At 46.9% G+C, this 26,609-nt stretch overlaps 1 protein-coding gene across 1 annotated transcript; it reads left to right on the top strand.

Annotated features, from left to right (window-relative positions):
* Positions 1-1,817: 1,817 nt before the first annotated feature.
* nuak1b (NUAK family, SNF1-like kinase, 1b) lies at positions 1,818-26,119 on the top strand. The gene is made up of 7 exons (XM_056417017.1): positions 1,818-3,012; positions 8,262-8,382; positions 16,272-16,423; positions 17,664-17,729; positions 17,825-17,944; positions 20,341-20,473; positions 21,706-26,119. The coding sequence occupies exons 1-7, from the start codon at positions 2,713-2,715 to the stop codon at positions 22,803-22,805; spliced, it is 1,992 nt and encodes a 663-aa protein (XP_056272992.1). The 5' UTR covers positions 1,818-2,712; the 3' UTR covers positions 22,806-26,119.
* Positions 26,120-26,609: the final 490 nt, after the last annotated feature.

Genomic DNA, 26,609 nt, shown 5'->3' with positions numbered 1-26,609 from the left:
CAACAAAATGTCAATCTTGCAACCGCATTATACTACTCAGAATATTACTCTATCAGAATATTATATAAAAATAAAAAAGTCTATAAGGCTGAACAAGATTTTCCTCTGGTTAACGATCCATCGAGCACATTTTGTTACAACAAACACATTGTGTGTTTATCGTGGTCTGGGATGTATATTGCAGCCCGCAAAAAAAGAGGGATTAATTCCAATCCCTTCTGAGGTCCTTCCCTCTCCGTATGGAAACCAGATGCAAATGGGAATTCATTTGGCACAATGACTGTGTATGAAACACAAAGGAAGTGTAGGAGCACTGCAATGACACACAGAGACATTATAGGATGGCCTGTTATTCATCATATTGGAAAGAACAGTCCAGTATAACGTTACATAAAATGTATATATATATATCATATCTTTTATAATTTAGTTTCACAGTGCTTTGAGTTTCCTCCGTTGGAGTTGACTCAACTGCAGGCTGACTTTCTTTGAACTGCACAGCAGCTGGTGTTTGGGACTAGAAGCAGATTTATTTTCTTCTCTTCTAAAGATCGGTATGCAGCTTTGCCGATAACAATAATTGCCAAATCCTTTATGATCAACTAGAGCTCACACCTTCAACAAGGTTGCATAACCCTCCTGAACAGCAGGAGAACACAGAGACGGACCATAACGAGGAATATGTCAAATATGGTGTTGTTTTATTTGAGATTTGAGCTAAAATGTTAACATCTCTCACTGTTAGGATATCCTTTAAAAAAAAGGAAAAAGAACATTTGAAATCTTGATTTTGCACCACCAATAAACACTTTGTTGCATTTCGTGTTTACACAAATTTTACACACAATTATGCCATTGAAGAGGACACAAATAGTGTAAATCGCAGGTGAATGTGTTCAATCTGTCATTATGTGAAAGGCTCGTATGTTTGATACTCGTGACTGTCCCATATTGATTTGTCTTTGCAGTTTTCTGTTATGACATTCATCAAGTTACTGCCTGCATGCCTTGAAATCCAGTCCTGAACCTCTGAGCCTTTTTGTGGTCATCATCTGAGCCTTTTTCCCTTTCATCAAAACATGTCGTGCTCCTCCCCTCTCACCTTCACCAGGCGTTTCTATGGCAACCCTCGACTCACGAGAAGATCGAGGTTGACCTCGAATGAAGTTAAAAAAGGTCTAGTCAGCAAGTCTCGCAAGATTGACGATCATTCATTTCAGCCGTAGCGTGTAAATAAGAAGACGCCACATTTAAGATGATGAAAGCGGTTATGATTAATCAGCACATTGTGAACGGGTTAAAGTTGTCAAAAGACAAAAACGTTAGAAATAATGCAAGTTTAAGACGCTTCCACAGAGGCAACACAGAACCATATAGCACAAAAGAGTCTAACTATTCTTTTAAAAATGGAGATGTATATTTAAAAAAAAAAAAATGAAATCCTTGGTTCAGGTATATACTTATAATTGGATATGAAAAGGGGGAGGTGGTGTAATTGTGATCAATGGATCTGTATTGATCGGAGGTTATTGGCAAAGATGGATGAGAGTGGGTATAATGCAGTACAGGGGAGGGGAGGGGGGGATACGCCCCTGAATTCAGCGGAAGACAGTCATATCAGAGATGTGAGAGGGGAGGAGAGCACAAAGAGGGAAGGCAAGAGAAAAGGGAGGGAGGGAGGAAGGAGGGGGAGGAGGAGGAGGAGATTGAGGAGGAGGGCTGCGTAAACCCCGCCTCCGGTCTCGGATCCTCTCGCAAGTCTTATTGACGTTGAGCATAGAGAGAGAGAGAAAGAGAGAGAGAGAGGGGAGAAACAAGAAGAAAGACGCACGAAACAGTCGAAGAAGAAAGAAAGACGAAGACGAAGAAGAAGAAGCGAAACGACCATGGCAATATCCGAAACGTCTCAGCTTGAGATAGAGTCCGATGCCAGCGCACCTCTACCGCCGTCGACCACCGCACGGAGCATGCACGCGCACCACAATAGACAGAGCCCAGATGAATGAGGAGCCGTACCTGGGCCGTGGGGATGAACATGAGGGTCATCTTCATCCAAAACGCCGGTTGCGTCGCAGCGTTCTCGCCTTTCAGATGTGAGTCGGTGGAGTTGTCGGTGTTTCGGGCGACCGGGGAGTTATTATACACAGCGAGGAGGGAGATCAGACCCATTGATTTAGTCGTTTAAAAACAACAACAAATAATATTATTGTATCGGGATAGAGCTTGCGTATATACATTATAGCCAATATATCATATTTGAATCCAACGCGTGTTCAGCTTCCGGCATGCTGCCTGCTGAAATCTAACAACACATTTTTTTATTACATCTTGGCACTATAATTATTTGTTGTCCTGTAATACGGGACTATGTATCAGGTAATTATGTACCGATAATGTCCTTTATAGACGTGTGTGATTAATCCATGAGTAGACTGATTAGGATAAAGAGATTATAACATGAATAGGTAGGAGGAGGAGGAACAAAACAATCTGTGTTCACTTTGATCAAAGCCGATTGATCAACCGAGACAATCTGGAAATGTCAGTTTCCACATGTAATAATAGGCTATGACTAGTAGGCTACGCGTTATTCCTTGTAATTTATTTATTTATTATTACTATTATTAGACCTTTAAGTATTATATTATCAATTTACTAGGTAGTTTGAAATATTTAACAGTGGGAAGGTCGTTGAAACACTTCCCTAGTGAGATGGAAACCGCTTATTTATCGCCCCACCGGGGGTCAACCCTCCCCCTGGCCCAGAGGGGCCAAACCTCAGCGGGCAAACCGGCGGGAGGTGACCTCTCCCCTCCGCCTCCAGCTCCATCCCCGCCTGCCGGCAGCTCGGTCGAAGGGACCCCGGCAGGCGGTGATGGACGGAGGAACTCCGGCGTGAAGAAACACCACCACAAGCACAATTTGAAACACCGCTACGAGCTGCTGGAGACACTGGGAAGAGGCACCTACGGCAAAGTCAAGAAGGCCATCGAGCGACGCTCCGGCAGAGAGGTGAGTCACTCGAGGAGACGCTTCCAGCTGCTGTGAACATCTGTCATGATGCTTTTTGTTTGTTGCCCAGGGGCCTCGTTAGACATGGTGTAGCCACTACAGTATAAAAAAAAACATTTGTCTGAAAATAAGTGCTTTGTTGGCGTGTGCATGTCCTGCCCCCCCCTGGGAATCCCCCCCCCCACCACCACCACCCCTATGCTCAAAAGGACCCATGGGCCCTGGGAGTTGCGGCTGCACACGCCATGTCCTAAGCGGGGCCTCGCGACCGGATGCTTTAGTGCAAATCCGACGACCGACTGACTGATGTGACTCCAGGGGTCTCGGTAAACATCAGGGACGACCGCTAACGCTCCCCGAGAGATACTCCGAGGGCTCACTCTTTTGTGTTTAACGTTTCAGACACATCCTCTCGGTTTTGTTTTGATTTTGTTGTGAGAGTTTCTTTGCATGAGTCAGTCCAACACTTTCTGTTTCTTTACCTACAAGCTACATACAGCTCTATATGGCTGTCTGTGCCCACCATCTGCTGTTTCCAAATATTATTTTATTTCCCCCTGTGGCAAAGTTTGACCCCGTGCCCAATCTGGCAGGACGTGAGGCGCTTTCCACGAGCTGAACATGCCACGGGGAAACTCATAGGTCAACAATGTCCCCCGATGGTTTCATAGCTCCTCCATGCTTGATAGGGGAGCCATAAACCCTTCGCTTGGGCTCCTCTCCGTTGGCCTGTCCCACTTGGCTCCTAGGCCTTTCCTCTGTATGTTTTCCCATTTATTATTGCCATGGCAGCAGCTCTAATGGGAAGTATTTCACTTTCACTTGTGCTGTAAAATTGCTCAATGGATATATTGACTATTTGACTGGAAGGGTCAACATAGATTATTTTGACATTCTGAGCTTGAGTTATTGTTTCCCCGAGGGAAGTCAAATTGGCTTCCGTCATGGATTGTTTGAATGTTTCACGGTATTTGACAGCAACTCACACTAGATTGTTCAGAAAACACCGTTCAGTATACAAATAACTCTTTGTAGGTCCAAATTCATTGGCCCGATGCCTTCCGTTTTCCTGTAATCTGCTGCAATTTCCCCCGAGCGTAGCGTTTGGACTTTAAATAGCATCGCAGTAAAGCGTAGGACTTCCTCGCACCACCGTGTTTCGCGTGGGAGTTTGTGTATCTTAGGGAAGTCCTTCGAGAAATCAACGCCTCTGCACATGGAGTACCGGCAGAAAAACTAGACACAAGCCCGACTGCCGGGCCACCACACGGGCTACGTGCGTCTGGCGCTGCGTTGCCAGAGTTTACTTGACCTCTGACTCTAGGTTAGTCCCTTGTGTCCGTATGGCAGATACAGCCGCGTGGTGAGACTGTTATACAATAATCTCGACTGCCCCCCTCCCGACTCCCCCCCCCCCCTCTACCTCTCTGACTCCTTTCCTGGTTCGTTCCTCAAACCAAATGAGACGAGCGGCGAGACAGACCGAGAGCTTTTTTTGTGCGCTACTGGCTGTTTGCATCCACATGTGTGGAAGGAGCTGAAGGCACTTAGGGAAGATTGATTAGATGTGGGCACATTCAGTGTGTCAGCGAAAGTGGAACTGAGTGACTGTCTGCTTTAATCTGCATAGCCATATGTCGGAGTGCTTGGAAACCCAACATCATACGGAGGAGTGCAACGGATCACAGAGATCACAGTGGGGGCATGTGACGTGTGCACAAGCCTTCGAGAACAGCGGTTCTCAGTGTGGGGTTCGGGGGGTCCCCCCCAGTGGTCCCCGGCACTCTGACAGTGGCTCCATGAAATGTTTTCAAATTCACTCACTTGATATCTGATCCCAGCGGACATTGAGTGAAGGCAGGGCACAGCGTGGCCAGGTTCACCAGACTATCGCAGGGCTGCGTACACACATACACACGAGGCATCATCTTTCAACAAAGAATAATACAACTTTTGAATTTACAGTGTAATACTTCCGAGATTTTGTTCTAATCCAACCAATCTATAACTCTCAGAATCTGCAAATATCTTTAATCCAGGTCTAATCATAAACATTGTGTTGTTTTCTTCTTCTTCACATAAGACAATTGGAAGTGGAAAAAAAATAGACTCCGTCAAATTATTCCAAGGGGACATACATGAGAGGGTGGGGGGGGGGGGGGTACTCTCAGAATCTGCAAATATCTTTAATACAGGTCGAATCATAAACATTGTGTTGTTTTTTCTTCTTCACATAAGACACTTGGAAGTGGAAAAAAAAATAGACTGCGTCAAATTATTCCAAGGGGACATACATGAGAGTGGGGGGGGGGGGGTACTGTCTCTATCTTGTAAAGGCTGAAAAGAGAGAAACCTCTACTCTGGAAGACGTGCGTCATGTTCGTGTGCCCGTGAGAGAAAGACCCCGCGTGTCTTAATGTAGTATTTGCCATCTAGGTGACCGTAGTAAAAAAGGTTGTGGTGACAGGCGGGCTTAAAACGGGCGGTGACACATGAAAGGCCATCCTTCCACAGCAGGAAATGAGAATGAAGTGAAAGGTTAATATCCTGTACGGGGGGGGGGGGGATCCATCACAGACAGGAGGGGGCGGGCCAAGACACAGGGAAGCCCACCACCATAACAAGACGGGGGCATCTTCAGATAAATGGGGTTAGAGAGTTATTTTAATACAAGCTTAAAGTACCGGATTGCATCATTCCACAACAATGGATTCCCTGGAGAGGTACGCGAGATGGAGGGGCGTTGGGGGGAGGGGAGGGGGGGGGACACTGACATTCCTTTGCTATATGTGGTGCCGTTGATGACGTATTATGATTCCTGGCTGTGTTCGAGAATATAGTTCTCTGGAAAAGTGACGGGCCTCCCCCTCCCACTCACTCTCTCTGTCTTCCACCGAACTCTTGACACACACACACACACACACACACACATGCACACACGCCTCTCTCGCAACACAACAGATTGATCGCGATCTTTAGAGAACGCCGAGAAGGGTGAGCTTGCGATGAATACTTCATCTATTTTAATGGCCTGAGAAAGCACAGGAAGACGTCAGGCTCTGCTGAAGCGAAACATGGACTTTCACTTCAAACGGCTGCGTTGTAGACAAGGAGGAGAGGGGGGGGGAGGGGGGAGGGGGCAGGCGTAGGCCCGGCCCCCATACCTGGCAGGGGCCGGCGTGGGCAACAGCGCAGCGCCTGTTTACCCTGACTGACAGTAATAGGGATCCACTTAAGGACAAGCGTAGCTGTGTCAGCCGGCCCGGCCAGCTGGCAAGTGGCTGATCTGAAGTCCTGTTTAACGATCCACAGCGGGGTCAGGGCAGGGGAACATGAGGAGATACGCCAGAGATGCATGGCTTTGTCTCAAGCCCCAATGTGGGAGAGCTGGCTCCTTCGACGACTTAACGTGCAGCAAGGAATCGAGATCGCGGCTGTTAAAGATTGATTGCTACCCCTTCTTTTTTTTGGAGGAAAACAAAAAGACTTTGGTGTTTTTTTTTCGGGCAGCAGTTTTACGGAGGACTTTCGGGGAGTCATTTCTCAGTTGTGGCCTAACGTTAATGAATTCCTGAATTAATTCCGACATTAAATCCAGGAAGGTGACTCACATTCTCGCCTCACTTGTTAAAACGCCAGCAAAGTCAAAAAGTGTTACTTACGTTTTGGGAATCGGTGATAAAATGTTGACGAAGCTGATGAGGTCAAGAGAAAACATCAGCGTTAAGACACAAACAACTTTTCTCAATTATGTACACAGCAATGCGGACCCCCTGGACCCCCGTATTGTTCATTATGGTATCATTTCTTTAAATTCTATGTAATCAAGGCATGCGCTGGAAGGGAACCATTCCGGTTTGGGGTTATTTTTATTGATGTACACGGTAATTAGCTTGGCACTCGCTACTGCCTGTGGTTTCTCCTGAATGGAATAAAGCTGGGCTCCTCAGAATACCACCACCGCCTCGCGAGGAGAGGACAAAAGTTTAAACTAACAGAATTCAGAGCTAGCAGACTCTATAGAGGCCCGATCAAAGAAAACTCCGGACTCGATCCAGAATGTTTAGGCTACAATTACAGTGACATGTGCGAGACTGTGTACTCTCAATTGGCTTCTTTGGAAAAATGCCCCTAACCTCTCATCTCAGGAGGACATAGACTTGAGGTTCCAATGCGTCCAGTCTCAGCCGTCTCCCGGCCCGGTGGCATCGCCGTGACACCGGGACCAACGTTTAAATCCAGTGTAGCTGTTGACTGTTGGACCTCGTGCAGCGGGCCCATTGGCAAGGCACGTCGACTGAATCACTTCCTCAACCGCTGCCCATTCTCCCAATTCCTCCATAAAAATCCCAGCAGGCCGGCCTTTTTTTCTCTCGGGCTATTTCAAAAGTAGGCCATTAGATGTTGTTAATCAGACTAAAAATAAGACGCCGGCTCGTGAAGTCGTGTCTTCTCAAGGACTTTTTTGACGGGGAGGAAACCGGGCCGTGTAGGTTAAATACTGACATCTGGTGATTGATGGAGGAGCACTCTTGACCTCCTTGCCTCCCGGCCATCCTCAAGGGACCCGGAACATTTAACTAGCTCGCCTCTTTTTCATCACACTCGCCGTCCTCAGCTGTTTCTCTGAAAGAAGACGGTTGCCGTGGAAACCCCACCTTTTCACCTCGTGAATCTGACTTCTGATCGATTTATTTAGGGCCGGGTCGTGAGGGTCCAGATCAGAGAAACCGACCGCTACCGAGTTAAATGTGGTCTCGGGGCCCCCCCCACCGGAAGAGGACAAAGCGAACCTCCATTATGGCATCGCGTGTCGGGATTGTTTTTAAACTTCATTTTTGCTTCACGCAGAAAAGAGGCTGCATGTAAATTACACAGTGTGAGACTAAGATGACACCTCCTGCCTTGTTTGACTCATCTGGCTGTCAGAACAGTGAGGCCTGGTGAGGATGTCAGAAGGGTGTATGAGGGGAAGATATGGAGCAGTACAGCACATCCTGAGCTGGCTCACATTTTTTGACTCAGACATGCATCACATGTGCAGTATGTACTCCGAGTGAGCCATGGACATTTTAAAGTGCGCTGATAAGATAATGACTGTGACCAAAAAATTTGCTTTCGTCTTATTTTCCCGCCGCAGTCATGTAATCAGTTGAAGCACCCGAGCTCTCCGTCACTGTGAAATCTCAATGTTGTGTTATGCTCCTATAGTCGGCTGACCCCAGGCGTCCTCTGTCCCCTGTTTCCAGGTGGCTATCAAGTCAATTCGGAAGGAGAAGATCAAGGACGACCAGGACATGGTTCACATCCGTCGAGAGATTGAGATCATGTCATCCCTCCGCCACCCACACATCATCTCTATATATGAAGGTGAGGGCTCGCTGCATATCGGCAAAGAGGCACGGCAAATCACCCACGCCCGTTTTGCCTTGAACGCACGTCAAACAAACAGAAAAACACGCCCCCTCCCTCAACTCATTCGGCGCTTGTGGCCGAGCTGCGGGATTGTCATGTTATGACACGCAGACGTCATAATAAGACCTGGACTACAGCTCTAGGATGTTATTCATCTCATCTGCTCTGTCTGGCTGCCAGGGCCAGTACAAATCTGGATGGCTTTGCCGGTGCGTGCCTGGATCTCTCTCGAGTGTGAGTGTGTGTGAGTGTGTGTGTGTGTAAGAAGGGTGGTATTCTCAGGGATTGCCTCTCCCACATCTAAGAGTTCTCATCTCTTGTCTCCTCCGGTCTTGATCTCAGGGCCAGACATCTGCTGTTACTTAGAGACGACTGCAGCTGGGAGCCAGACTGCGCTCGTGTACGTGCGTTTGCACATACGTGTGCGGTTGCATACGTCTTTGTATATTTGTGTCTATGTATGAACCTGTGTTTATGCGTGTCTGTGTATATCAAGGGAGAAACTGAATTGACCTAAGTCACCCCGTCTGAGGAAAGGCCTCAAGCCTTCTCCTGGAGCAACGGCAGCATGCATCTGCCCCAGGAAGCAACTCTCTAAATAGCAACGACTTCGGACTCGGGCTGAAACGGCTCCTCCTTTAAATATGAGCCCCTCTGAATGACCTTCACTGTAAGAAAACAGATTGGGATTAATGGCGAGGTGTAAAGGTTAAACAATTCCCATTGAATTCTTTCAACAAATTGCATGCACTTCATCATCTCTTATAATGTAGTCTGGGTGTATGTGCAGGCAATTAAAGTCACACGGCGCTTCCAAGTGACTCGTGACTATTTTTATGCCTGTGTCAACCAGGCAGCGGTTTCAATGCCCTTTTGAGGAGAGCTGCCCGGGCACAATGGCAGCCGGTTGTGTGCGCCACTGCCCACGCTCGGCCTACCCACCGTCCTTTGTTTCGGTGTCAAAGTCCCCAGGTTGTTATCGGCTAAGTGACTATGTGACAAACATCTCTATTTGTCATGGGAACGTGCCAGCAGTCAGCCGATTAAATGAACAACCACTTTTATTAACTCCATTCCGGCTGCGTGGCGTTCCTCCCTTCATCAGCGGCCGACACCACCAGACCCGATGCTCTCTCCGTGCTTTGTGCGTTTCTCTTCAAACCCACCGTTCACTGTTGTGGCCCGGCCTCCACCCAGAGATGTAGAGGAGGGCGCCGCCATTTGCGTATCCGCAACACCCTCTTCAACAGCCCCTGCTAACGGCCTTGTGTGAAGCAAAGCTGAACCAGATGTGTTTGCGAGGATTGATTTGTACCACTCCCTCACTTTCTGCATCCATCAGCACGCTGCGCCGGGCATTTAAAAGCAGATTGTTGCTGTTCGCTCCTCAGACGATGGACCGAATGCTGTAAATGCATCTAATGATTCATCAAACGAGCTCGTTAGTAGTAGCACGTTCGTGTATGGAACGACTGACACAACTGACTCAAGTTAAAGGTAGAGTTTGAGTAATACACGTAATATACATAATTTGCACTTATGATATCAATACCACTTTCGTGTCTGTACGGTGAATATAAGCTGGATAAGATAAGATAAGATAATCCTTTATTAGTCCCACAGTTGGGACATTTCAGGATCACAGCAGCGGGTGCACATTAGAGCATTAATAAAAATAAACTTGTGTTCATCAATGAGTTTTAGAGGTGGTGGTCGACAGATGGGACACCGTCATGATAGCCCCCCCCCACCCCACGTTTCTTGTGTTACGGCTAAGTTAAACTAATCATGTAGCCGTATATTTACCTGACAGATACTTTTGGTATAGATCTCCTTATCTAACTCTCAGCAAGAGAGCGATTAAGCTAATTTCCTAAAGCGTCAAACTGTACTTTTAAGGAGGGAAAGAGAAATACAGAGGAGGTATCCGTTTTTAACAGACACACACGGGGCTGTGAGTTGCGTTGTGTTTATTATATTGCATATAAAGATGAAAAACGCCTAATTTAAACTCTGAACATCTCTATTCAAATTAGATAAGTTCAGGAAATAATAACCTATTGATTAAATAACCTGTTGAGTTCATGTCACCACTTAAATCAGGACGTTTTAAGTGTCCAATGCTCGCTTCTTTATCGTCTGCATCAATAGTAGCCTACTCCACGAATGAATGTCAGTCCGGGTCAGCGCTCTGTCCACCCCCCCGAGCAGCCAGACAGTCACAATCAGAGAGCATTACCATCACTCAGCAACTGTGTGTTTTTGTAGAGGATTACGTATTTTTTTCTAAAAAAGGACCCTGGGATTGTGTGATAAACTATGAAGGCGCTCACTCAAGGGTTCAGAGAGCAGAGCCCCCCCAACCCCCGGTGACCCCGCTGTGTGGGGAAATCAAACCCCCGTACAATACGGAGCAACGCGACTGACTGCGTTGTTGTCATCATCATGTCCTCAGCATTCCCTCGGCCTTTTCTCTCTCACGAGGCCTTTTCTCTCCCCACCGCCTTCGCCATCTTCATTCCCTCCGTGCCGAGGCGCTGGGAGAGAAAGATGTTGCCAAGTTTGAATTACACACTGGAAGGCTAAACGCTGACACAGAATGATATGTTTTTGGGGACTGCAGTGGGATGGGAAGGCATAACAGTCGTACAACTGTAATAACATTACTATCGCCGGGCACCAGATGTGCAACGAGTCACCCTTTCAATTCGAGCCCTGCTCTCAGTTAAGGCACAAAGACATTTCAATGATGTTGTACGAGGACATTAACTGGTAAACAAAAGATACAAGATTAGCTCCATGACTTGGCGTTCCTTGTAACTCACACACAGATATACACGACACAGTTGAATGATCCTCCGGGTATATGCTCTCTTAAGTGACTCATTCCTTTTTTTCTTGTATGAATAAAGCGTTGCGCAATAATCGATGTGACGCGGACACTCGGTGTGGCGATTTAGGAATGCGGGAGTGCGTCGTGAAAACGCGTTGACGCGATGCAACGGCGGAGGGCGACGCGTCGAGGGCCTCGCTCGACACCGCGCGTACTCTGCGTCGCAAAGTGAACCCCTTCCCCTCCGGGTCTTGGTTCCTGAGTTCTCTCTTGTTTTTTTGGTTTTTTTCTCGCTCTGGTCTCCGAGGAGTGGGCTTGATTGAGTTAACAGCCCCTCCTTGTGTTGTTGTGAAGGAGCCAGAGGCACGAGGTGGGGTTGGGGTGATGTAACCCTGGGAGAAATGTAAAGATGTAATGTGCTCCGCTGGAATTCGTATTCCTGCTCCAAAAAACGAAATGTTGTAGGGGGGGGGGGGGGTCTTTAACTGGTTTATTCTGTTTTTTACACAACAATGCCCATTTGCGTTTCTATTCCGACGGAACGAACGTGGAGTGACTTTACAAGTCGTCCTCCTCCTCTCTTTTCGCGTGCGAAAGTAGACGCTAACGGACCCCGATTGTTTTCTTCTTCTTCTTCCAATCCTTTCCCAGTGTTTGAGAACAAGGACAAGATCGTGATCGTGATGGAGTACGCCAGCAAGGGCGAGCTGTACGACTACATCAGCGAGCGGCGACGCCTGAGCGGCGGAGACGCGACACTTCTTCCGACAGATAGTCTCCGCCGTGCACCACTGCCACAAGGTGAGAACAACGCCATGACCGCGCCGTACGGGGGAGAAGGACACAACAACAGGTCTCTCGGTCGCCTCCTTCATTCCTCTCGCACGCATCCGGACTTTGTTTTTTTCCGAGACCACCGCGTGCTCAGTGTAACATTAACCACGCGGCTCCGCGGTGCTCCTTATAGCCAGTTCATCTGCAGGCCCGACACGGTATGCTTTTCTTGGCGCTGGTGTCCGGGAGTCATCTGTTTCTGAGTGAAGAAGGAACACAGGCAACTTTAATTCAGGCTCACACTCCGATTACAGTGCGCCAAACCGACCCTGCATTAATTCTGTCCTCATCTGTTGACGCACTGATGGATGTCCCCAGATACCCCCAAAGCTCCCCTGGAGATTTCGCTCCAGCCACACCTCACTAACTCCCATCGAAACCCCAAGGTCGACGGGGCTTGTTTGGATGGGCTCCCCTCTTTTCATCCCCTTCCCAGCTGGAGATAGGGATGATGTCATGATCCTCGGATAGGAGAGTCCTAGACGTCCATGAATCATGAGTCATCGCCACCAACCACAGCCTCCCACCGGGTGGTGTGGTGTGAGTCAGTTACACAACAAGCAAACAACCGCTTCGTCCTCGTATGCACCAATCAGAAGCAGGAGGGCATGAGCTCCCTGCCAGGCAATAACCAATGGGAGATGCCGTGCGGAGCACAGCCTCGTGGGGGTCGAGTGACGGGTGAAGTCACTCCTCTGCATCCGTGCTTGGTTCTTCTGTCTGCCTGTCTGCATACCACATTAAATCCAGTGTTGTTGTTGTTGTTGTTTTAAGCCCAGGTGTGAACATTAACGGTATATCGTTTTTTGTTTTTTTATCCCGTGATCTTGTGAGAACACCATTCATACGGCGAGATATAAATGTAAGACAAACTAAAACGGAAAATGTATACAATCCCCGGTAGTTAAAGGCTCATGTTTACGTGACGCACGCGAGTCGATTTTTTGAAAAGAAAATGGCAGCAGATGTCAGCATGAAGACCCCAGGGAGGCCGAGACCAATTAAAGAGTACGAGACCAACAGGCCGCCTTGATTTCCCCCGAGAGCTACGAGCCAGCTTCGTACGAGTAGATCATCTCTGAATACAATGGACTGTTTATCACTCGGATCCATCTCTCGTGAATAATGCATCGACCGGTGCATTAACCATTGCTGTGTTTTCTTTTTCTTCTTTTTCTTCTTTCAGAATGGAGTGGTGCACAGGGATCTGAAACTGGAAAATGTGCTACTGGATGAAAACTGTAATATTAAGGTGCGTGTGTCCCTTCGCTGTGTGACTGACATACCCCACCTCAAAGGATCTTCACGTGAAGGATCAACAATCAACACGTTCCCTTGTTTCCACAGATTGCTGATTTCGGGCTGTCCAACCTCTACCATAAGGACAAGCTGCTGCAAACCTTCTCGGCAGCCCGCTCACGCTTCACCAGAGATCGTCAATGGGAGACCTTACCGTGGCCCAGAGGTGAGGCCCAGTGAACAGCGGCAATGAAGAAAACCCTTGTTTTTGTGTGTGTGTCAACCAGGCAGCGGTTTCAATGCCCTTTGAGGAGAGCTGCCCGGGCACAATGGCAGCCGGTTGTGTGCGCCACTGCCCACGCTCGGCCTACCCACCGTCCTTTGTTTCGGTGTCAAAGTCCCCAGGTTGTTATCGGCTAAGTGACTATGTGACAAACATCTCTATTTGTCATGGGAACGTGCCAGCAGTCAGCCGATTAAATGAACAACCACTTTTATTAACTCCATTCCGGCTGCGTGGCGTTCCTCCCTTCATCAGCGGCCGACACCACCAGACCCGATGCTCTCTCCGTGCTTTGTGCGTTTCTCTTCAAACCCACCGTTCACTGTTGTGGCCCGGCCTCCACCCAGAGATGTAGAGGAGGGCGCCGCCATTTGCGTATCCGGCAACACCCTCTTCAACAGCCCCTGCTAACGGCCTTGTGTGAAGCAAAGCTGAACCAGATGTGTTTGCGAGGATTGATTTGTACCACTCCCTCACTTTCTGCATCCATCAGCACGCTGCGCCGGGCATTTAAAAGCAGATTGTTGCTGTTCGCTCCTCAGACGATGGACCGAATGCTGTAAATGCATCTAATGATTCATCAAACGAGCTCGTTAGTAGTAGCACGTTCGTGTATGGAACGACTGACACAACTGACTCAAGTTAAAGGTAGAGTTTGAGTAATACACGTAATATACATAATTTGCACTTATGATATCAATACCACTTTCGTGTCTGTACGGTGAATATAAGCTGGATAAGATAAGATAAGATAATCCTTTATTAGTCCCACAGTTGGGACATTTCAGGATCACAGCAGCGGGTGCACATTAGAGCATTAATAAAAATAAACTTGTGTTCATCAATGAGTTTTAGAGGTGGTGGTCGACAGATGGGACACCGTCATGATAGCCCCCCCCCACCCCACGTTTCTTGTGTTACGGCTAAGTTAAACTAATCATGTAGCCGTATATTTACCTGACAGATACTTTTGGTATAGATCTCCTTATCTAACTCTCAGCAAGAGAGCGATTAAGCTAATTTCCTAAAGCGTCAAACTGTACTTTTAAGGAGGGAAAGAGAAATACAGAGGAGGTATCCGTTTTTAACAGACACACACGGGGCTGTGAGTTGCGTTGTGTTTATTATATTGCATATAAAGATGAAAAACGCCTAATTTAAACTCTGAACATCTCTATTCAAATTAGATAAGTTCAGGAAATAATAACCTATTGATTAAATAACCTGTTGAGTTCATGTCACCACTTAAATCAGGACGTTGTAAGTGTCCAATGCTTGCTTCTTTATCATCTGCATCAATAGTAGGCCTACTCCACTCCTCACCACGAATGTCAGTCCGGGTCAGCGCTCTGTCCACCCCCCCCCCCCCCCACCCCCCCCGAGCAGCCAGACAGTCACAATCAGAGAGCATTACCATCACTCAGCAACTGTGTGTTTTTGTAGAGGATTACGTCTTTTTTTCTAAAAAAAGGACCCTGGGATTGTGTGATAAACTATGAAGGCGCTCACTCAAGGGTGCAGAGAGCAGAGCCCCCCCCCCCCCCAACCCCGGTGACCCCGCTGTGTGGGAAAATCAAACCCCCGTACAATACGGAGCAACGCGACTGACTGCGTTGTCGTCATCATGTCCTCAGCATTCCCTCGGCCTTTTCTCTCCCCACCGCCTTCGCCATCTTCATTCCCTCCGTGCCGAGGCGCTGGGAGAGAAAGATGTTGCCAAGTTTGAATTACACACTGGAAGGCTAAACGCTGACACAGAATGATATGTTTTTGGGGACTGCAGTGGGATGGGAAGGCATAACAGTCGTACAACTGTAATAACATTACTATCGCCGGGCACCAGATGTGCAACGAGTCACCCTTTCAATTCGAGCCCTGCTCTCAGTTAAGGCACAAAGACATTTCAATGATGTTGTACGAGGACATTAACTGGTAAACAAAAGATACAAGATTAGCTCCATGACTTGGCGTTCCTTGTAACTCACACACAGATATACACGACACAGTTGAATGATCCTCCGGGTATATGCTCTCTTAAGTGACTCATTCCTTTTTTTCTTGTATGAATAAAGCGTTGCGCAATAATCGATGTGACGCGGACACTCGGTGTGGCGATTTAGGAATGCGGGAGTGCGTCGTGAAAACGCGTTGACGCGATGCAACGGCGGAGGGCGACGCGTCGAGGGCCTCGCTCGACACCGCGGCGTACTCCCCGCGTCTCGCAAAAAGTGAACCCCTTCCCCTCCGGGTCTTGGTTCCTGAGTTCTCTCTTGTTTTTTTGGTTTTTTTCTCGCTCTGGTCTCCGAGGAGTGGGCTTGATTGAGTTAACAGCCCCTCCTTGTGTTGTTGTGAAGGAGCCAGAGGCACGAGGTGGGGTTGGGGTGATGTAACCCTGGGAGAAATGTAAAGATGTAATGTGCTCCGCTGGAATTCGTATTCCTGCTCCAAAAAACGAAATGTTGTAGGGGGGGGGGGGGGTCTTTAACTGGTTTATTCTGTTTTTTACACAACAATGCCCATTTGCGTTTCTATTCCGACGGAACGAACGTGGAGTGACTTTACAAGTCGTCCTCCCTCCTCTCTTTTCGCGTGCGGAAAGTAGACGTTTAACGGACCCCCGATTGTTTTCTTCTTCTTCTTCCAATCCTTTCCCAGTGTTTGAGAACAAGGACAAGATCGTGATCGTGATGGAGTACGCCAGCAAGGGCGAGCTGTACGACTACATCAGCGAGCGGCGACGCCTGAGCGAGCGGGAGACGCGACACTTCTTCCGACAGATAGTCTCCGCCGTGCACCACTGCCACAAGGTGAGAACAACGCCATGACCGCGCCGTACGGGGGAGAAGGACACAACAACAGGTCTCTCGGTCGCCTCCTTCATTCCTCTCGCACGCATCCGGACTTTGTTTTTTTCCGAGACCACCGCGTGCTCAGTGTAACATTAACCACGCGGCTCCGCGGTACTCCTTATAGCCAGTTCATCTGCAGGCCCGACACGGTATGCTTTTCTTGGCGCTGGTGTCCGGGAGTCATCTGTTTCTGAGTGAAGAAGGAACACAGGCAACTTTAATTCAGGCTCACACTCCGATTACAGTGCGCCAAACCGACCCTGCATTAATTCTGTCCTCATCTGTTGACGCACTGATGGATGTCCCCAGATACCCCCAAAGCTCCCCCCCCCCCCCCCTGGAGATTTCGCTCCAGCCACACCTCACTAACTCCCATCGAAACCCCAAGGTCGACGGGGCTTGTTTGGATGGGCTCCCCTCTTTTCATCCCCTTCCCAGCTGGAGATAGGGATGATGTCATGATCCTCGGATAGGAGAGTCCTAGACGTCCATGAATCATGAGTCATCGCCACCAACCACAGCCTCCCACCGGGTGGTGTGGTGTGAGTCAGTTACACAACAAGCAAACAACCGCTTCGTCCTCGTATGCACCAATCAGAAGCAGGAGGGCATGAGCTCCCTGCCAGGCAATAACCAATGGGAGATGCCGTGCGGAGCACAGCCTCGTGGGGGTCGAGTGACGGGTGAAGTCACTCCTCTGCATCCGTGCTTGGTTCTTCTGTCTGCCTGTCTGCATACCACATTAAATCCAGTGTTGTTGTTGTTGTTTTAAGCCCAGGTGTTAACATTAACGGTATATCGTTTTTTTATTTTTTATCCCGTGATCTTGTGAGAACCCCATTCATACGGCGAGATATGAATGTAAGACAAACTAAAATGACAGACTAAAACGGAAAATATATACAATCCGCGGTAGTTAAAGGCTCATGTTTACGTGACGCACGCGAGTCGATTTTTTGAAAAGAAAATGGCAGCAGATGTCAGCATGAAGACCCCAGGGAGGCCGAGACCAATTAAAGAGTACGAGACCAACAGGCCGCCTTGATTTCCCCCGAGAGCTACGAGCCAGCTTGGTACGAGTAGATCATCTCTGAATACAATGGACTGTTTATCACTCGGATCCATCTCTCGTGAATAATGCATCGACCGGTGCATTAACCATTGCTGTGTTTTCTTTTTCTTCTTTTTCTCCTTTCAGAATGGAGTGGTGCACAGGGATCTGAAACTGGAAAATGTGCTACTGGATGAAAACTGTAATATTAAGGTGCGTGTGTCCCTTCGCTGTGTGACTGACATACCCCACCTCAAAGGATCTTCACGTGAAGGATCAACAATCAACACGTTCCCTTGTTTCCACAGATTGCTGATTTCGGGCTGTCCAACCTCTACCATAAGGACAAGCTGCTGCAAACCTTCTGCGGCAGCCCGCTCTACGCTTCACCAGAGATCGTCAATGGGAGACCTTACCGTGGCCCAGAGGTGAGGCCCAGTGAACAGCGGCAATGAAGAAAACCCTTGTTTTTGTGTGTGTGTGTGTGTGTGTGAACTTCATTTTCTTTCTTTTTTTCTTTCTTTGTATTTTATTCAGTCAATCAAATCAAATACAATACAATATTATCCTATATAATATACAAAAGAGAAAGACTGAAAAGGTATAGATAGAAGCAAAAAATGCTTATAAATTCCTATCCTAAATTGAAATCAAAATAAATCAGAACATTAATATAAAATAAAGATGAAAATAAAACAACAACAAAACAACAATAAACAAAATAAAAAATAAAAATATATTTATATATACTACCACATACATCTTCCATATTAATACGTTTTTAATTACATTTATAACTCTCAAGAATTGTTTTATAAATAATTCCCTTGAAAACCAAAAAGGAGTTCACCATTCTTACATCCATTTCAACATTATTCCATAATTGGACCCCTACAACAGAAATACATCTTCTTTTAATCCCTTTTTTAGCCTTTTGTACCGTGAATTTACAAACATCTCTCAAATCATATTTACACTCATGTATTGAAAATAAACTTTGTACACAGTCTGGCAGTGACTTTGCTTTAACTCTGTACATTGTCTGCATTATTTTATAATAAACCAAATCATTAAATTTCATAACACGTGATCTGTAAATTAAAGGGTTTGTGTGCTCATAGTAGCCGACATTATTCATGATGCGTATCGCACGTTTTTGTAACACAATTGTTGAATTTAACAAGGTTTTATAGGTCGAACCCCACACGTCCACACAATAAGTTAGATATGGAAGTATGAGTGAGCAATAGATTATGTACAAAGAGCAATAGATTATGTACAAAGATTATGTATTTTCAGCACAGGATTCCCTTTTATGTATCCATCGTCATGATTGTCCTCCCTGGTTGTTAATATTAGCTTTGAACTCCCCAGATTGCTCACCTTATATAGCTTTCATAACTATTGTTATCTCACTAGTGATTATCATCATCGCATCGGCCATACACAAAGAGGTGGATGGGCTTTATTTTCTGCTTCTTTGATGAGATTACCGTTAGTCTCCAGTCAAAGGGAGGCCTCTCTTGCATCTCCGCAGTGGGTCAGCTCAGATGCTGTCTGCATCTCTTCCCTTCCCTGTCCTCCCCTTCCCACAATGTCTGGGTCCTTTGAAGTGAGCAACTGGAGGATGGTTTTTCCCTCACTTTCTCTTCATCTTAATGGGATCGGAATGAGCTTCCACAGCCTCAAAGAGACGCACATGGTCAAAGTCAAATAGTTTTGGTGAAAGCAAGAGTGAAGTTGTCTCCCCCCAAAGCCACTTATCTGGCAATTCCAGGCTCACTCCGAAGGGCGTCGTCTCTAAAATTGCATCGGATACATAAAACAAAGCGGGGAAAAAACGTGCATTTTTAGATTCAAGGTCCAACCATTCAATTTAGCGTAATTCACTATAATTTACTCCAGAGTGCTAAAAACTACAGCAGTTCGATTGCAATCTAAATTACAGAACCCCCCCCCGCCGTTGGGGTGAGGCCACAAAATTACAGCAAACACAAGCAACGGAATCAGAACACAACAATAGCTCGTGCCCCGTCTCGCCCTCGGGAACGGACCCGCGACAAAAGGAGGGGGAGACATTCTTGATGTGGGTCCAGACGCTTTGAGGAAGTACACTGGCTCTTTAACCAGCGCTATCTGATTTCCTCTTCCTAGACGACGTCTCATAGCTTCGGCCACCGCCATCAGACGCTCATTCCTTTAGAACATCCTCCTCTTAAACCACAGTCGACACACACACACACACACACTGACACAGGTCTTCTGCTGACGAATGAATGGCAGCGTGTCTCCGGCGAGTCATCGGGGGGGGGGGGGGGGGGCCAGGATATCACGACTCTGCCATCTCATGCTGCTGGACTCATTTCCCTCTTCCGCTCCCACCACTTCCCAATGTGGACACAGCGTCTTATGTAACCGCTTACTTAGAAAGCCACATTGCATTAGGTTGGCGGTCAGAAAAGTGTTCGCTTCTGCTTGGCAGAGCAGGACATAGCGTGAGAGCGGGGGGTGTTCAGAGGAGAGGATTTATCTGCGTGAAACAAGCCATTTCCCCACCGGCGTACCAGCATTTGTCATAATTACTATGAAGATGAAAGACACTGTGCCATATTATTCTCTGCCTGAGAAGCACTGCAGAGTCACACGCTCCTTCACAGAGATGTCCACATGTGGTGTTAGTGTGAAGACGTGGTTGTGGAGCTCATTGATGGGAACTCAAAAGTACAACTCATGGATCCGCTCTGATGATGTGGAACACTGGCGTGTGTACCACGTGTGCTTTAATAAACCAGGTTATTAACCATATCTTTCTTGTTCCCCCCAGGTGGACAGCTGGGCTCTTGGGGTGCTGCTGTATTCTCTGGTCTACGGGACGATGCCATTTGATGGTGGAGACCACAAGAACCTCATTCGCCAGATTAGCAACGGCGATTACAAAGAACCGACTCAGTCCTCAGGTACTGCGGGAACCGTAGTTTGTGATCGGCACACTCCGTTATGTATGATGCTTTTTCTCGTCCACACAGTGTGAAGAAACTCAATAATATCCCACTCGTTGCTTTTTGGTTACACATTAACGGTTTAATTTTTAATGAAGCCTGGAGAGGGATCCTCCTCTGTTGCTCTCCTGAAGGTTTCTTCCCTTTTTTCCCCCTGAAGGGTTATTTGGGAGTTTTTCCTGATCCGATGTGAGGTTTTGGGGCAGGGATGTCTATGTGTTCAGATTGTAAAGCACTCTGAGACAAATTCGTTATTTGTGAAATTGGGCTATACAAATAAACTGAATTGAATTGAATTGAAAGTCAATCATTTTGCAGGAACTGGATGCAAAAATGCCATTTATGATTCATTTGAACCAAAAGTGTCTTTATGGCTGTTATTATTGAGTTCTGAGGTGTGAATGTCATCACTGCCACGATGCATTGTTGTGGTTTACACTGAACGATGGAAAAATAACATACAGTATTTAGTGACCAATCCTTTTATTACCTTCGCATTGAAAATGCGGAAGGTTATGTTTTGATCGCCGTGTATTTATTTATTTATTTGTATGCGTGTTATTCGCAGAATTCAAAAAGTATTGAACCGAATCGCATGAAATTTGATGGGATGATTGGTTATTATCCGGGGACCAGTTGATTAGATTATGGGATCGATCGGGTCAAATTTCAAGGTCAAAGGTCATGAACAGGTCAAAATCTTCTTGAATCGCATGGAATTTGGTGGGATGATTGGTTATTATTCGGGGACCATTTGATTAGATTTTGGGATCAATCGGGTCAAGGTCATGGAAAGGTCAACATCTTTTTTTTTACCATAGCACGATACATTTTTGTCCAATTGGCATGCAACTAATGCCAACATTTTCATAATTCAATGCCCAATCTTGTGATATGCGAAGGTATGCGCTCTACCGAGTGCCCATTCTAGTTAAGGATGTAAAAGCACTTTAGTTATTTTTAAAAGCCTTTTAATTGAATAATTGCAACTAAAATCCCACATCAACGATATCCAGTTCCAGCATCTTTGAATTTCAACAGCCTCAAGTTTCAGCATCAAACTCACTCTCCACTTCTCCACTCAGTTCTCGTAATGGTGCATAATGTGATCAAATGGATCTTTACGCCACGTGTTGTGCAGGATGAGACGGCTTACAGGTTCTTCTTCTCCTCCTTCCGTTTCCTTCTAGACGCCCGAGGACTGATCCGCTGGATGCTGATGGTGAACCCGGAGCGCCGGGCCACCGTGGAGGACATAGCCAACCACTGGTGGGTAAACTGGGGCTGGAAGAACAGTGTGTGCGACTGCGAGACCCAACGCGATCACGGAGGCTCGCCCATGCTGGCCCGCTTCATCGACTGGCAGAACCGCACTGAGCCACGTGGTTCTGGAGGCAAGGCCGCAGCCACGCCCCCCCCGCTGCTGCGCCAGAGGCCCAAAAAGTCCAAGAAGGAAAACGTCGAAGCCGGACAGGCCCACTGTGGAGAAGAAGACAAGCCGGGGCTGAAGAGACCCAAAGGGATCCTGAAGACCAGGGTTACCGGGGAGCAGCAGTCCGCCGGTCCGGATGAAGTGGAGTCGGGCCAGGCGGCGCTGCCCCGACAGGCCGAAGGCGGAGAGGACGCCTCGAGTCCAGATCAAGAAGAGGAAGAAGAGCTGAGTCTGAGAGGTGGCTCTCCAGCCAAGATGGTGCCCTCCCTGCCCAGGAAAGGCATCTTAAAGAACAACCAACAGCGGGAATCGGGGTACTACTCCTCGCCAGAGCGCAGCGAGTCCTCCGAGCTGTTAGGGGGCGCCAGTATGTCTCTGCTGGCCTCCTCCCCACCCCGGAGAGCGATGGGGAGAAAGGGCATCTTGAAGCGAAACGGCAAGTACTCCACCTACAGCGGGCCTCCGTCAGCGGCGGCGGCGGCCGGCGTCCTCGGCGAGCCTCACCCCTCCGCCGACTCGGGTCTGTCCCGCAGTCAGAGTCGTCCCTCCAGCATCGTCGGCGAGGACAGCTCCGCCCCGTCGCCGTCGCCCGGCTCCCTCAGCGGGGCCGAGTGGCATTCGTCCACCGCCCACCTCCGGCCGAACGTCAGGGCCTGCGCCTCGGCCGAAAACCTGCTGCAGCTCGCCAACTTCAAGGGCTTCCAGGCCGCCCCGCCGCTCCAGGGATCAAAGTTCAGCCGCGGCCCCAAAACGAAAGGCTCCCCGGGGGACAATGGCAGCTTCTCCTTGCTGGGGGACCTGGAGGACATGACTCAGGTGTACCAGCAAGCCCTGGACATCAGCAGCAACCTCCCCTAACAGATGGGTGGCAGAGAGAGAGAGAGGGGGAAATGACCATGACGGTGTGTGTGTGTGTGTGCGCATGTACAGATGTTTATAGGTCACATTAAACGACCAGTGTGTTACTGGGATACACCTTTTGGGAAGTATTGGTTTTCCAAATGTGGCTGAAATTTTGATGGAAATGATGTTTTCGCACACACACACACACACACACACACATTCTGTCAGGGTTAGAAAGGAGTTGGCACGAGCGAATGCCACCCAGTCTGCTTTCTTGGCCCGCCCATAGACTTTGCTGTGTTCAACATGTTTACATATTCAGCAAGAAGGCAAGTTAGAATCACAAACGCAGCGACCGGCAACTGGTTGGCTCCCCTTGTGCACGACCCATTTTGAGTTTGAGTTTACAAAAGCACCTTAAAACTCACACAGAGCACACGCTTTTGTGATCTTTACTTCCTTTGTAAAACAAAACAAAAAAAAAGAGAAAGGAAACAAACCAGGGTCTTGTTCCAAAAATGACTGACATTGCTGATTATTTATTGATATTTGTGTAGCTTTTTAGTTTTAAGTGCAAAACTGGTGGGCGCTGGCTGTTACTGGAAGAGTCCAAAGCTCCTTGTCTCTTTGTGTGGATCTGACATATATAATTATGTGACTCAGTGATGAGGAACATATATATACTCAGCATATATAACTGTGTCTGCGCTTGTAAAACACGCGGGCAAATATACCTTCATAAAAGCGTATGTCCTATATATGTGTATGATACTAGGGAATATGTAGGAAAGTGCCTTTTTTGATTCATTAAAAAAAAAAATTATGTATGTCATTTCCTTTAAAGTGGAGGGAAAAGCCAGGCCAACCTGTCACCAGTTGTGCTTTTTTTTGTTTTTATATATGTTTGTGAATGTGGAGAGAGACCCAGGGCCTTCAGCAAACAGATGACGAGCTTTACTTGTTTCGGGGTTTAAAGGTCAATCTCAAGACGGTTGAGATCAAACGGTCTCCGCTCCTTCCACGCGTAGAATCACACACAGATATGCCTCAGAGAGACCTCCTCTGTGCTCTTTGTCAGTGTTTAAGCCCACAGTTTGGTTTGTCAGCAGTCTCGGTGGTTTGTTGGAGCCCCAGAAGTCTGGAGGGACTCACCTCGCGGGGCCGTGAGTGAAGGGAGATGGGGCAGACACCAGCTCACAGTCCTGGAATGTGCCTGGCTCTTATAACCTTGGAGGTTTCACATTGCAGGGGTGTACCTGATGGAACAGGCTGTTTAGTGAGAGAATTTTCTCTTCTTTTTTTTATTACCAAAGACACATAAGGTGGTTTTTCTATCGTCGGACTCGTTCATATTTGACCCGAAGCGCTTCAAAACAGCGAAGTAAGATTGTTTGTTTAGGCTGCTGATGACTCAGCAAATTCTTCAGACAAAGGCTGGAGACGTGTCGGCGCTCGAGATCTCTATGTCGGCCCCGGCCCCGACTCAGCACAGGTGGGATCTGCGGTGCGTGCTCAGCCCTCCAGCTGTGTATACTGGTCCTTTATGTCAACGAAGCACAATTAGCCAGCTATTGTTTTCATTTGAGAGAGAGAGAGAGAGAGAGGCAAGCGAGTCGAGATTTATAGCCAGAGGGGGAAGGAAAAGCGTGTGAAAGAGTGATGCTTGGAAAGGTGATGAGGTTAGAGAGGACTTTCCTGTAGAACACAGGAAAGGTCAAGGAGTTTGATTTATTTGTTGAAGGAATCGCAATGTGGAATAGTGAAAGTAAAGAAAGTGAGTAGAAAGAGGAGATGGAAAGTTTAGTTTTTTATATACCAAAAATGTATGACGGTTTGGCATGATTCAGAGACAGGGAGAGGTCAGGGTCCTCTGGATTTTTCTTTGACGTGGGAATCCCCATCGGTGAATGAAATCATCCCCACATTGGCTTTACATCGCTTTTGTTTTCATTTTCCTTTTTGAGTTTTTTATTATTTGAGATGCTGGAGGCTGTTGATACAGCTTGTCTCGAGGGTCAGTCGGTGTGTGATTCGCGTGTCCTGCATGGCGATAGAAAGTGTGTGACACTTTTCCACAGCAGCAGAAAGTGGGAGAACGATGACTGACATCATCCAACATATCAAATGATGTTGATGGAAAACCATGCAGTAAATGACCCGGGAGGAAATGGATCCCATGTTGAATGTTTGCAGTGGTCCTCTCGTGTGAAGCAAAGGTCCTGGGTGTTGACTCCAAGGAAAGACCCGTTGCGTATTATATTGCATTTTATTGCCTTTTTGTATTGCATTTTATTGTCAACTGGATTTACAGTGAGAAAATTATACTATGTTAGTATTTTTGTTTCTTTATGCTTCTGTTTTTGATTTTCCAAAATATAAGAAACTTTATATTGCTTTATGTTATGGCAGAAAATACTTCCTTCCAGGACAAATCTGATCAGAAGTTGGTGTAGTCTCAGTTTCCATCTGTTTTGCTACACCTGTCGGTGAGAGAAGTTCAGTTCAGAAGTAGTTCATTAACAACCTCCAAATTGCAAAACAATTAATAATACATCGATTGGCATAGGGTTAAAATGCAAGATGATGTACGAATCTATGTATCAATAGCCGGCCCGAAGAATATCGCAGTTACACCTCTACAGAAGTTGGGGAGGTCCGAAATGTGTCGGGAGTAAAAGGAAATAAAGCAATGGAAAGAATCTGATGATAAAAACGTTAACTCTGCCAAACTGGAAACACGTGGTGCATATCTGTTAGTTAGCAGTTAGTCTAATCATAGGAAAACTTGACTGGATATTGTTATGACAATAATAATAAATTAGTATTATTATGTTATTTAAGTATTATTTGTGTTAAGGCTCATTACTAGTGATGGTCTGTTGGTGATCCTGGACTGCCAAGGTGGATTAAGTTGTGTGCCTTTGGTATCTTTCATGAACAATCTTTTTGTTGTGCCTTTTTTTTTGGGGGGGTGGGGGGTTTGATAATGAAAATTATTATCAATGTGTTTTTATACTTGTATTTATTGGTGATCAAGCCATTTCATTCGTTTTGTCCAAATACTCCCCCGTTCATGCTTGTGGCCTGCTTTAGACTGCGTGTTGTGTTCAGGTCGCGCTGCACACACACACACACACACACACATATAAATCCAGTGGCATCATCTCGTTGCGATAGTAGCGGTCAGGCGTGTATTTTTTAGGGGTAAGAAATGAACAGTTTCTCAAATCCTGTAAAAATGGCTTAATTCATCCATCCGGGTGTATTTCTACTCAACACAATGCCTCTGTAGTACTGTATCAACTCAAATAAATGGCTCTTGAAAGTTACACGTGTTTGTTTTTATGCTGTGTGTTGTCATTTGAATTAAACAAAATACTAATTAAAAGTGTATTTAGGACATTCCCTTGAAGTGGACATGAAACCCAATACATACGTACAGTATATATTCATCTCAGAGGGAATCAGTACTGATGTATATGACATTCACGTAATGCAAAAGCCCTTCATCCAATTCACAAAATAGGCCAAGATTGCTTTCTTCCTTCCTTTAATCTATTTCTAGAGTTCAACTCTCCTGAGTTCAAGCCTGACTTCCAAGGGCCGCTTTTTAAAAAGTTATTTCTGGTTGGGTCAGTGGTGGAGCTGTATAAGCAAAGGATTCCCAGGGGTCAGACTGGGACACGACTACATAAACTTCATCCAACACTCGTCTTCTTACAGTTGGGTCAAGTGATAAACAAACTATTACCGGAGACATGTCCTAATTTCCTTTCAAGGATGTGTGACCCAAAAACCTACATGAAGGCAGAAAACGAG

The sequence above is a fragment of the Pseudoliparis swirei genome, chromosome 6 (genome assembly GCF_029220125.1).
Source record: "Pseudoliparis swirei isolate HS2019 ecotype Mariana Trench chromosome 6, NWPU_hadal_v1, whole genome shotgun sequence".
NCBI classification, from domain to species: Eukaryota; Metazoa; Chordata; class Actinopteri; order Perciformes; family Liparidae; genus Pseudoliparis; species Pseudoliparis swirei.
The sequence above is the reverse complement of the archived record's forward strand: the minus strand, read 5'-3'. Positions and strand labels throughout refer to the sequence as shown.